General features: G+C 39.5%; 1 protein-coding gene across 1 annotated transcript; it reads left to right on the top strand.

Moving 5' to 3' along the window:
* Positions 1-11,952: 11,952 nt before the first annotated feature.
* Positions 11,953-12,909, top strand: LOC101591885 (olfactory receptor 7G2-like). Its single transcript, XM_023705121.1, has one exon. The coding sequence runs from the start codon at positions 11,956-11,958 to the stop codon at positions 12,907-12,909; it is 954 nt and encodes a 317-aa protein (XP_023560889.1). The 5' UTR covers positions 11,953-11,955.
* Positions 12,910-13,754: the final 845 nt, after the last annotated feature.

The raw sequence follows: 13,754 nt of genomic DNA, 5'->3' as shown, positions 1-13,754 counted from the left end.
TGGAAGCCTGCATGGACTATTTTAAACCTGCATAAGCTCCTCTGGAAACCAGGTCTCCCTTACTCCTGAACTCTCTTGAAGGCCCAGTCTTCTCATGGTAGAAGAGTCCGTTCTTATTTGCAGCCAGTGTTGGTTGTCAATGAACCAAGCAGCTATACAAACACCCCTTCAGATTCACCAGTGATCTGTCACCTAGAAAGAAAGAGAAAGAAAGCTATTCTCATCCTTACTTGATCCACATAGACATTACCTCTTCCTTCCATTTTTCTGAAGCAAGAAGTAGATTTTACCCTAATGGGACCTCACAAACAGAGGAATGGCTGGATGAGCCTGGAAGCAGATTCGTACAGAGTTTGGCTACTCTAGTGGCATCACTGGGTATCTCTACTTTTGCAGTTTTAGGAAATTAAGAAGTCACTCTCTCAGGGACTTGATTATATGTCTACTCAACATATGTCCATAAGGCTGGCTGATGTATTAAGGACTAGTTTTTAAAAAGCTATTGATTGTATAAATATCCAGATACGGGCAGAACTATAGCATAGTAGTAGGGTGAACAGTGGGAAATTGCCAATGTATTATCATTCTAACCAATAAAATTTTTATATGTGCAGCTTAGTGTAATGAAAACCTGTAAATGCATTACTTAACTTAAATGACCATTGGATCAGAGTTTCATTTAATCTGCACCCTACTTATGTTCACCTCCTGCCCAGGAGGACAGCAGAGAAAATTCCACAGGTAGTAACAATTTGGTATATCTCTAAGAGAATCAAAACTTGAACACATCATCACAATGGAATTTTACTGTAAAATATTAATAACAATAGTAACACCAAATATCCAGTCATTAAAATTACCCACCATCACTTATTTTTCTATTTTTTTTCTCATCAGAGCCCAACTCATATTTATAGGTTGCAGCTTTTTTTCTTTGTTTTTGTGGAACCAGGGATTGAACTCAGGCTCTTGTGCTTACCAGGCAAGTGCTTATTCTACTGAGCCATTTCCCCAGCCCTAGGTTGCAGTCTGTTGATCATAATTTTAAACCCTCTTTATTCTAGGGTTTTAGTTCCTTCTTTATCCCCTAATGAATTCATGCATACATGGTATACATTTTTCTGATCATTTTTTATGTCACTGTTTGACAGCTTCTCTTAAATTATAACAGCATATTGATGTTTAATTAATTGATTGATTGATTTTGTGGTAATGGGACATAAACCTATGGCTTTCATGCTGACCTATATCCTACCCTAATTTTATTCTTTTTTGTCTCTGAGCCCAGATTCAAACTTGCAACTCTCTTACCTCTGCCTGCTACAATACTGAGATTATTGGCTGTGCCATGACTCCCTGCTAGAACTGGGTGGATGACGAGGTTTAGGACTGAATTGTGAAGGAAAGAATACGCCATAGGTCGCTCTGCAACTTTTCCTTAATAGCATTTATTTTTCCTTGTTCTCTCATTGTATGCCATTTGCAGTCATTAAAGACCGTTCCCTAGATCCATAATTCCATAGTGAGTTGAAAAAGGAGACTATTCTACTAGAAACTCATTTATTATATAGAATATTTTCACCAAAAAAGTTTTCTTTTTAAATTCTTTGCTTTCCCTGAGGGACATTTTATATAGGAAAGCCAAAATAAAAGTTTGAGTCTTTGGATCATTTCCATATACTTACTAGGCTTCAAAATAATGCCTTGATTTTCTAGCATCTCCCAACTATGATGAATGAGTGCACATTCTTCTGTCTTAAACCGTTATTACAAACTAATGGATTTTAGTCTTTTGAACGCTTCTCCATTTTCATTTACCTTGATATTGCCTTGTGTTTTTGATTTTTAACTATTTTTTATTTTTTTCCATAATTTTAGTCTTTTGAACGCTTCTTCATTTTCATTTACCTTGATATTGCCTTGTGTTTTTGATTTTTAACTATTTTTTATTTTTTTCCATAATTTTATTGAGAAACAACTAGCAACGAGACAGTTTCAAACCAAACTGGTAGGACAGTTTCAATAATTAACACATTGCATACTCTCTTCCTAGTGGTTAATTACCGTACAAGATGCAGACGTGATATCCTATTTACAAACACTATTAGAACAAATCCCTCTATTCATTAAGAGAATTAACTATATATCTATCTTAACCATTTTGAATACACAGATACAAAATGAACATTCATCTGTATTCCCTTTTTTTGTTTAGTTTTGTTAATTGAATATTATAGGTGTGTGAACTCAGCAAACTATTCTAAAAGAGTCCAGTAGTCCATAATAGTATTGGGTCTTCCCCTTCACTGGCAATATCAGAAATTTTTGTCCTGAGTCCCCTACAGCTCAACATAACAGCATGACTTTACTTCTTTTTTTCCATAATTTTATTGAGAAACAACTAGCAATGAGACAGTTTCAAATCAAATTGGTAGGACAGTTTCAATAATTAACACATTGCATACTCTCTTCCTAGTGGTTAATTACCGTACAAGATGCAGACGTGATATCCTATTTACAAACACTATTAGAACAAATCCCTCTATTCATTAAGAGAATTAACTATATATCTATCTTAACCATTTTGAATACACAGATACAAAATGAACATTCATCTGTATTCCCTTTTTTTGTTTAGTTTTGTTAATTGAATATTATAGGTGTGTGAACTCAGCAAACTATTCTAAAAGAGTCCAGTAGTCCATAATAGTATTGGGTCTTCCCCTTCACTGGCAATATCAGAAATTTTTGTCCTGAGTCCCCTACAGCTCAACATAACAGCATGGCTTTACTTCTTATACTTCGTTTTTATACTTTTCTGCTGGATGGTTAAGACCAAGGTAAAGCAGGACCTATGCAACAATAGTTGTAGCTTTTGGGTTTGATAAGGTCAGTGAAATCCCCTCAGGATTTATCCTGAGATCCTGTACCTCAGATTGTAGATCCTTTGTCAGTGTCAGTCATGTTGATTTTTATTTTTTTTTAAAATGTATTTGGTTGTTACAGTGTCTCGCTGTGCAGCTGGGATTCATGGTGGTCAGCCTCTCCAGTGCAGGGGATTAGAGGAGTGCACCACTACACCCAGACTCTGGCCAGCTCATCCGGCCCTGGGGTGGCATGGCTTGTGGGGTTGGGGATGAACCGCGGTCCCTGTGCTGGCCTGAGCAGGTGCTTTAGTCCCCTGAGCTATCTCGCCGGCCCCTGTTTTGTCAATAAAGCTTTGAAATTGTTCCCTGAATTCTGTCTCATGACTTCAGTTTTCTTTGTTAGTGATACCAGACACAACAATGAATCTTAAGGCTGTCTAGAATATTTTCTGCTTTGGATCTAGAATTTGCCATTTCTCTAAGGAGCTGTAGATCCTGAAAGAATGATATTTCGAAACCACAATTTGATCTTCATTTATGTCCCTTATGTTAGACATTCTTTTTCCTTTTTAATAGACAAAACCAAGACATGCTTGTTTATTATTTCCTTTCATTAGTACGTGGTCATAATAATAATCATAATAATAGTACACAATAATTGTGTTTATTTTGGGGAATCAATACATGAATATAACATATCTTGATAATTTTTAATACCTTTATCCTTTTTTCAATTGCTCTAAAACTTCTCTGGCTGTTGAATTCCTCTAGGTGGCAATTTTTATCCTCTCTCATGTTTCCAATCTCCAGCCAAGGTTCAATGGATTGTGCAATAATACCTTTTGTATCAAAGCTCAAGATGATAATATGTAAATCATAGTTAAGGCTAATAGATGCTGTGTTATTAAATTGGGGTTGGGACACTGAGAAAAGCTGTCTTAGTCCCTCCTAGGTATGAAATCACATCTCTCCCCCATCCTAGGGAAGGGAGAGTTAGGCATTTTGTGTCTGCCTCACTATCTCGCAACTTCTAGGACAGCCTAAAACTTACAAATAAAGTGAAAACAAATATGAAGAGAGTGCTACCTCATGGATAAAGAATTAGAGAAAATTTTTTGTTTTATAGGCATCCTTTATGGTATAACAGGCTTGGAATTTCTCTCGAAATGCGACACAGACAAGGAAAGCTGAGTGGCTTCTCACACTGAGGTTGACCTCAGGTCACAGTCATCTAAGATGACCTCATCCTCAAGGTGCACGTGTATCTTTCCGTCTCTTGGAAGAGAAAGGAATTTCATTGCTATGTCCTGTTGAGCTCCATATTTTAATGTGGAAAAGCGTTGTCTACAGTCACACACAAAAAGAATTTTTTTTGTTTTCTACTGGGATAAGACAGGTGACCTCAGTGCTCCCCTAAGGCACTTGGCACTTGGGGTGAGAAGGGTGGGAGCATTCACCCTCCAGCAATCAGTTCTTAGACACAACCCATTTTGGTGACTGTTGTCCACTTTTAGAGAAATCGTCTGCCCCTGGGATCCCTAGTTGGTAAGAACCTGGTGCCTGGGAAAGCAATTAACCTCCGTCATAAGCAGACCTCAGTAAGGACTGACAGGATGTTGTCATTTAGCCTGTCTTGAAGAATTTTCCCTTTGGTTAGACATGAAAGTCATTGCTGAAAAGTGAGTCCTCTAGTAACCTGAGGCAGAAAGAGTCAGAGATGAATTTTTTCTACTGAGATTGTTTTGTCTCCCCCAAGACTGTGTGTTACCAATGTCTGCAGACATTTGTGGTTGTGACAAAAGTACTGCTGGCATGTGGTGGTTGGAAATCAGAGGTTCTGCTAATCATCTTACAAAGCACAGGGCCACCCCATCCCCCTACATAGCAGAGTGTTAGTTAACCAACCTGGCATGGCACTCGTGAGAAGGCTGAGACAGCCTGATATAAAGAAGACAGTTGCTAATGTTTCAGAGGGCGAATGGGTATATCTGTGCTGCATGTCAATTCATTCTTTTTTTTTTTTCTTTTCAAAGTTTTATTGATAAATATATAGCAATGAGACAGTTTCAAATCAAATGTCAATTCATTCTTAATGAATATTTGAGGTACTCTGTCAGGTTTCTTTGTCTTTTAAATTTTTTTATTTTTTAATTTTTGTTCATTTTAATGAGAAAAAAAATAGAATAGCGATGAAACAGTTTCAAGACAGGTTAGTAGGACGTTTATAATAATTAATACATTGCATATTGTTTTCTTCATAGTAGTAATTCAGAGGACAAAATGCAGACATGATATCTTTTTTTTTTTTTTTTTTTTTTTCTGAACTGGGGATTGAACTCAGGCTTTTGCACTTGCCAGGGAAGCACTTATTCCACTGAGCCATCTCCCCGGCCCCTAGACATGATATCTTGTTTAAACAATATTGAAGGTGGGACTTGGCCCAGTACCTAAAGCAAACAAGGTACCTCACTCCTGAGATGAACATCCTGTCTGGTTAAGGTTTGGTATCAGTTGCTAGGCAACCTAGTCTCATGTATTATTAACTTCATGAGAGTGTCAATAAAGGACAGTTTGTTGTCAAAAAAGGGGAAGGATATATTAGGATAGATATACAGCTGCTTTCTTTTTTGTCTTTTTTGAGGCAGGGTCTCACTGTGCAGCTCACACTTTGAAGCCCAGGCTGGTCTTGGACTTGGAATGATCCTTCTGCCTCATCCTCCTGCATGCTGGAATTACGGGTGTGCACCACCATGCCTGGCTTATCAGTTTTTGTATATTATCCCAAAGCAAAGAAAACAAAAGCAAAAACAGAAAAATAAGACAACACCAAATTTAAAATGTTCTTTCCACCACCACTCCCACACTCAAAGTCACCAATGATCAAAGGAAACAGGTTAGAATCTGCTATATGAAATATGGAGAAAGATTAAGGTTCAGGAACTACTAATGACAATAGGACGCACCACAGACGCAATTTTACAAAACAAAATGTGCATTTATACTTTTATTGCTTTTCACAAGATCTTTTCAGAGAAAGTTAGCCAACTCTGGAGACTTTTGCTTATATTTAAAACATGAATGAATCTTACGCTTTCAGTGAAGTGTACCTTTTAAGGTTGCTTTGAGGCTGGGATCCAAAAATTATGACTGTTGGGCTAAATCTGGCCCACTAACTCGATTTGTATGGCCCTTTGAGCTCTGAATCATATTTAAGTTTTTAAATGGTTGAAAAATGAAGATATATATTGTGTGTCTGTGTTTTTAGGGAAGGGTCTACAGGGTGTTCACGGTCTCAGTACCAGATCGGACTCGTAGTGATCCGCTTGTTTACAGCCTCCCAAGAACTGGGATTACAGGCGAGTGTCACCACGCCCAGTCTGGCTGGCTGTCTCAGTGTGCCCTGGGGGCGGGGTCAGCATGACAGGCCCTGGGATGGAACCCAGGCCCCAGCACCTGCTTGCAGGCGCTTTAATCCACTGAGCTATTTGGCCGGCCCTAAAAAGATATATTTTATGACCATTAAAATTATATAAAATTTGAATAAAATTCTGTTTCATTCATAGAAGTTAAATTATGCATGCCCATATATTTTCACACTGACATAGAATCAAGCCCTCTAATATTGTGAAATAGAAATGATTTGGTTTACAATGGAAGATTGAAGTGTCTCAGAGAAGTGACACACTTTATGTGTGCCAGGTCTGGGAAGCGGAGGTGAGCACGGACCATGGGGAGTCCCGGAGGAGGGCCACAGGGCGTCAGAGGTCAGGAGACCTGCCGTCCTGAATTCTTCTCCTCGGTACTCTTGGTCTTCAAGGACACGCACTCCTGAGACATCGTGTGAGGGAAATAGTTACCCTAAGGAGGAGCTTTGGATGTTGAGGCCCTCAGGGATGAAGAGACTGTAGGAGTCAGGCTGAGACCAATCTCTCCACAGCCCACCTCACAGGAAGCCACGCCCAAGCCTCCTTTCAAGAGGACCCTTTCTGAGCAAGAGCCTCCTGCCTCAGGCAATTTGTCGACCAGTGAGGGGAACTGATCTTCTGCCTTCAACATCCTGGCCGTGCTGAGTATTGTTCAGTGAAGCCAGTGGCCTAGGTGACAATTGGGATATAAGGACAGGTATTCTGCTTAAATTTCATTCAGGGGAAGCCTACTGCTGCACCAATGTCCACTCAGCTCTCTTCCTACTCTCCTCTTACCTTCCACAAGGATTGGAGCTGCTTTCTTCAAAGTAGAAGGGCATCCATTCTCAGACACAATGATGCATGGAACACCCTGGAGTTTACTGGAATATTTGGGGATGGTGCCGAGGAGGCTGCTTTACTTGACAATTAGTTGCTGGGGATGCTGAAACAAAAGACCACAGATCAGGTGATTTAATAACAATGTTTTCTCTCTCAGCTGCAGAGTCCAGGAGTTGAAAGATCAACACACCAGCAGGGTGGGTTTCTCTCTTTGGCTTGTGACTGGCCATCTTCTCTCTGTGTCTTCAAAGTGTGTGTGTGTGTGTGTGTGTGTGTGTGTGTGTGTGTGTCCCAGAACCTTCTTATAAAGATGCTAGTCCTATCAGATTAGGCTTCACTCTACTGAACATATACTAACTTAAGTAAGTTTTGAATAAATTCTCTAAATACCATCATATATTTAGGAAACAATGAATAAAGGTTTCAAAGGAAAAATTTTAGGGAGTACAGAAGTCAGCTCAAGGCAATCAGCTCTTTGATTTATCTTCGTAGTTGTGATCCACCATTGCACAGAGAGCTTTTGTTCTGTGCTAGCAGGGAAGGTGAGGACTCTGGTTAAAGAGGTAGAGGTACAGAGGTGCTGCCTTCCTTGGGTTTGCTTTAAAAAACTCCCAAATTGTTCATATAGGAATGACAGAAATACTATAGTTAATAATAGTTAATGATGATAATCCCCTCACCTCATTCCAGAATTAATGACCGGAACTTTATTGTTTCCAATCTTTAAAATAAAGTAATAAGTATACACAATTTATAAACTATTCTTCCACTTTCCTCTTCTTCCTTTCTCCAAAATATGACACCATAAATGCAATGGGTTTCTCCATGCATATCTTTATATTGTACCTGTAGTTACATCTACCTTCATAGCTTTCTATTGACTCTATCTATCTATCTATCTATCTATCTATCTATCTATCTATCTATCTCTGTCATCTATCATTAATCAATCAGATAACAATCACCTCTATCATTGTCATCTATTTGTCAATCATCTATCATCTATTTATCTATATCAATCATCTGTCTAATCTATCACTAATCTATCAGCTATCAATCATCTACATCATTGTCATATCTGTCAATCATCTGTCTATCATCCATCTATCTATCTCTTATCTATTAATCATTTATCTATCTATTTTCTATCTGCCATCATCTACCTATATGTTAAAAGATCTACACATTATTTAGGGACAATAAATTGTGTTGTGACAAGACAATGTGTTTCTCTAATAGTAAAAATTTATGGAGGACTAAATATGCCCAAGTTAAATTTTAACATTATCGAAGAGCATCACTTACAAGTGGTATATACTGTAAGATCCCATTTATATAAATATGATCAAATACATTATGCAGTTTTTATTATTGGAAAATATATTATCAATTTTATGAAACATGAGCAGAATAATGTGTGTCGTGTGAGTTTGGTAGTTTTCCTGGGAAAAGAATGAATCAATTTTATGCAAGAACATAAAATGGAACTTTGAAATATGCCTCTAAGATTTTTTTGCACTAAAGATATCTGAAGGAAAAATGGTGAAGTATATGAGTTTTTATCCTATGATATAATTTATTTTATTTTTATTAGTACATGTTTAGAGTGCATGGAATTACCATCGTATTGTGGAGCGGGTACACAGACCTAAGACAGCTTGTTTTTTTTTTTTTTTTTAATCATCTTTCCTTTCATGAAGTTTATCAGTTTTTAACTGGTGACTGGTGATTGCTGACTTGCATGGTTTTCTTTTTCATCATGCCTGAATCATCTCTAGTAAAACACATTATCTGGTTCCTTTAAAAAAATCTCCAACTTTCTCAAGGAATACTACTTGCATACACGTTTTTCTACATTCAGGTCATCCTAGTTCTGTGATTCCTATGCCTCTTGCATTTACCATTTAATTCATTTCATTGTTGTGTGTCATGTGGCCATGCCGAGTGACTATTGCTAGCATTCGTGCATCTTTCTATACTTTTCTATAAACGAATAGTCTCAGCGGTAGGTTCAGCATACAAACTCTTCACCAAAGTGTGCATTTGTTATGGTAAAAATGTTCTGCCTTTCTTTCCCCACCTGCTCCAGGCAGCTGTTCCTTCTAAGAGGTGAACGGCACCAGTTGCTATCATTATGCACACAGTAAGAAAGATCAATATGAGGCTTTCCATTGCCTAGCACCAAACTGGCTGTTTTGCTGTCTTCCTTCCTTCCTTCCTTCCTTCCATCCTTCCTTCCTTCCTTCCTTCCTTCCTTCCTTCCTTCCTTCCTTCCTTCCTTCCTTCCTTCCTTCCTTCCTTCCTTCCTTCCTTCCTTCCTTCCTTCCTTCCTTCCTTCCTTCCTTCCTTCTTTCTTCTTTTTGTTTTGTATTTTAGAGAAGGGGCTACAGAGTCCACAGGGTCTCACCACTAGATGGGACTCATAGTGATCCGCCTGTTTACAGTCTCCCAAGAGCTGGGATTACAGGCACGTGCCACCACGCCCAGTCTCAATCGCCGTCTCAGCGCGCCCTGGAGGCAGGGCTGGCACAGCAGGTATACTCATTTCTCATCAAATAAAGCATCCACATGCAGTTTCCACCCCCCCATTTACTGAAGCAAAATTCTACAAGCAAAAACTGTACATTTAAGATGCACAATATGTCAGGGAATTAAAAATTGAGAAATGATTATTAAGCTACAGCTAAAGAACACATTATCTGGCAGTTTCATTAAGCAAATGATGAGACCCCAGCTTCTTAACTAGTTGAGAATTTTTCCTCATTCAGAAAGCAAAGGCTACATCCTGGATTAAATTCAGAGTATGTGGCTCCAAGGTAACGTCAGATGATTAGCTACGTCATGCTGCTCTGTCCTCTCCCCCCGCAGGAGAGAAAGAATGATGCTCTCCAGGGACCCTCCTGTTAGGAAACCTGATGATCCAAATCTGTGTCACCTTGTACTTCGCTGTCATCTGAAGAATACAAATTGGTTTTTATTTCAATCTGTCTGCACTGGAGGCTCTGTATTTCATCATTCCTCCCATGTAGCTAGTATTTATTTTGAGTAGTAATATAATACCTCTCTCACTAGGGGAAGAAGTTCCCTTAGGGTGAGATGGGAAGTGTCATTTTCTGTAAAATTTATTTATTTGATACAGGGTCTCGCTATGCAGTTTGGACTCATAGTGATTTTCCTGTCTCAGCCTCCTTTACTGCTTGGGTTATAGGCATGCACCATCACGGTTCACACAGGGTTCCAGGGCCAGCACAACATGTGATACTAGGGATTAAACTTGGGTCCTTGCACTTGCCAGGCAGGTGCTTAGACCACCAAGGCCTAAGAAGTGTTGTTACTAACATGGTAACTCACTTCTAGAATTTATTGTTAAAGCAGATTTCTTGCATATGTAGGGATTCATTGTTCTCTTGGTGGCTCCTAGGAGAATATGGCAAGGGAATTTAGAAAATAAAGATAAGAAACAAAAGTTGAGGTCAGGTGGAGGTCTCTTCGCTGGATGGGCAAGGTCACTAAACAACAGTAGGAATATTTATTTATACCTTTGCAAAGTTTGGATCACGAGACACAAGGTTGCCTAGTGACTACTGACTAAAATTGCTCAGGCGGGATGCTTTCTTGAGACTGAGGTAGCTTGGCTGCTTTAGGCACTCTGGCCTTGTCTTGTCTCCACACACATGATCAATTATCAGCTTCAGCCGCCCACACAGCATGTCCAGGGGGAGTCTTATGGGCTTGAAGTGAAAAAAAATTTTTTTTTAAATTGTTGTTCAGATCTGTATGGATGGATTCCCTTGCCACTCATACTTAGTTGTAGAAGTGATAGAAGTGCACATTTATAAGGCCAGGGAAACAATGAAATACTTTATTCATGATTAAAACTATATTGGAAAACTTGAAGACCTATGCAATCATTTATCAATGCTGATTTTGGATGTTCCACATACACTAGCAGTTGGTTATAAGAACCAATCCAGCAGCCAGACACTCTGAGTTCTGACTCAGTCTTTGGCAAATCTGAGCAGTGGACTTCATACCCGTTGCATATCCTCCTGGCATTAATGTCCACTGACCTGATGGCATCAACTACTTGGACTATAATCTGACAAATTCTTCAGATGATCTGAGGCATGCCAACATTGCAAACCACAGGTTTTGAAGACACATCTGGGCTGGCCAGATAGCTCAGTGGATTAAAGCCCCTGCTTAGGCAGACACAGGGGACCAGGGTTTGATTCTCAGTCTGCTGTGCCAGCCCTGCCCCGGGGTGCGCTGAGACTGTGATTGAGACTGGGTTTGATGGTATGCACCTGTAATCCCAGCACTTGGGAGGCTGAAAAACAGGAAGGATTACTGCAAGTCTGATCTGTGTAGTGAGACCCTGTAGACACTGTACTGAATGCATAAAAAAAGAAGACACATCTAATAAATCCATTTTCATCTTTATTTTTATCGAATGTGTGGACTTGTGTAGACATCACATGTCTTATTTCTTACAGTCTCAACTCTGACCACAATGTGTGGACAAATGTTAACATCCAATAGAGGGTGTGGAAGTTAGTGGAGAAGGTGACAGAAGAGGAAAGGAAGACACAGTGACAAAAATATCTGAATCCTTTTGGTTCCATAGTACACACAAAAAGGTCATGTTTCTTTTTAAAATCTTTGTTCTCAGTCTTTAGATATATAAAACCAATCAGAAGCATTCGTTTCCATTCCATATCTGGTCATCAGAAAGACTATAACAATATCAAAAACATTCCCTTCTCACAAGTCATCATGTCATACTCCTGCTGCTTGTCTAGAAATAAGACATTTTATTTTATTTTCACACCATCTTTTCCATGAGATTAATTAGTAACATGAAATCCACTAACCAAACAACTATTTTAGAATTCCGCCTTTTGGGACTGACAGATGACCTAGAGCTACAGCCGCTCATCTTCAGCCTGTTCCTGTCCCTGTACCTGGTCACCATCCTGGGGAACCTGCTCATCATCCTGGCTGTCATCTCTGACTCTCTCCTGCACACCCCCATGTACTTTTTCCTCTCCAACTTGTCCCTCACTGACATCTGTACCAGCACCACCACGATCCCAAAGATGCTGGTCAACATCCAAACACAGGATCAGAGCATCACCTACCCAGGCTGCCTCTCCCAGGCCTTTTTTGCTTTGCTTTTTAGTGGCTTGGAAAATTGTCTCCTTGCAGCGATGGCCTATGACCGCTACGTGGCCATTTGCCACCCTCTGAGGTACACAGTCATCATGAGCCCCCGCCTCTGCGTCCTGCTGGTTCTGTTCTCGTTGCTCATCAGCACTGCACATGCCCTGCTCCACACTGTGATGGTGCTGCGGCTGTCCTTCTGTGCGGACCTGGAAATCCCTCACTTCTTCTGTGAACTGGCTGAGGTCATCAAGATCGCCTGCTCTAATACCTTCATCAATAATATGCTGGTGTATTTAGTGGGTATCATATTTTTTGGTGTACCTCTTTTGGGGATCATTTTCTCTTATATCCAAATCGTCTCCTCTGTCTTGAGGATCACGTCAGTGGGAGGAAGGTATAAAGCCTTTTCCACCTGCGGATCTCACCTCTCAGTGGTGTCCTTGTTCTACGGGACAGGGTTTGGAGTCTATATGAATTCTGCAGTGACTGACTCCTCCATTGGGAATGTGCTGGCTTCAATGATGTACACTGTGATTCCTCCAGTGATGAATCCCCTTATCTACAGCTTGAAGAACAAAGACATGAAAGGAGCCTTGGCCTATCTCATTGTTGGAATACCGTTTGTGTGACTGTGTCACTGGCTTGGAGCTTTGGTTTCTAGAATAAGTTCAGATGACAATAGTAGTGAGGAGCCAAAGTACCTGATTCGAAGATGTTCGAGTACATTTCAGCTGGGACTTCAAATCTGATTTTTCTGTTTTTCCAGGTCTGTGATGTTTGACAAATGATTTTATCTCTAAACTCTATCTTGTTGCTTGGGCTCCGTGGTAGTGGTACCTAAGTTAGTCATTAAGTTTTGGCAATTCTACATGGATGAGTGTCAGGGAATATAGAATTGGTGGACAGGGCAGAGAAAGGCCTAAGCAACACTGTGTTGATATCTGGGGACTAGATTTGGTGTATCCTATGCTTAGGGCTCCAGAGTTGTTTCTTCATTGCCTATGAGATTGCTCCAAAATGTACACCTTCCAAGAGTCAAATGTTGTAATTTTATACTCCACTAAGCAATTATTGAGACTTGTTGCAGGGAGAGTATCCTATGATAGTCATATAACCATTTACTCCACTCAGTTTCATGATTTATAAGATTATCACAATTCTAATATCTCAGAGGTTTGAGATAGTCTTATGGTATTTCAGATTTTGAACTTCATCAATGAAAATGCCTTCATCTCTCATAACAAAGAAACCCTACCAAGGACAAACTTGAGACATTTCTTGGTAAATGGATGCACCTGGAGATCATACTCTTATCTGGCAATATCAATAACTGGTTGGAAGGCAACACTGTATTACAACACATACTGTGAAAGTCATATTAGTTTGTTAAGTGAAATTCTGTATCACTTGTAATTTTTCTGTTTTACTTCTGATTTGTACTCTTTAAAAAATAATAATTAAAAATATTAAAAAA

This window comes from Octodon degus, unplaced genomic scaffold, assembly GCF_000260255.1.
Source record: "Octodon degus isolate 3935 unplaced genomic scaffold, OctDeg1.0 scaffold00214, whole genome shotgun sequence".
NCBI classification, from domain to species: Eukaryota; Metazoa; Chordata; class Mammalia; order Rodentia; family Octodontidae; genus Octodon; species Octodon degus.
Note: the sequence above shows the minus strand (reverse complement) of the source record. Positions and strands in the feature narration are given on the sequence as shown.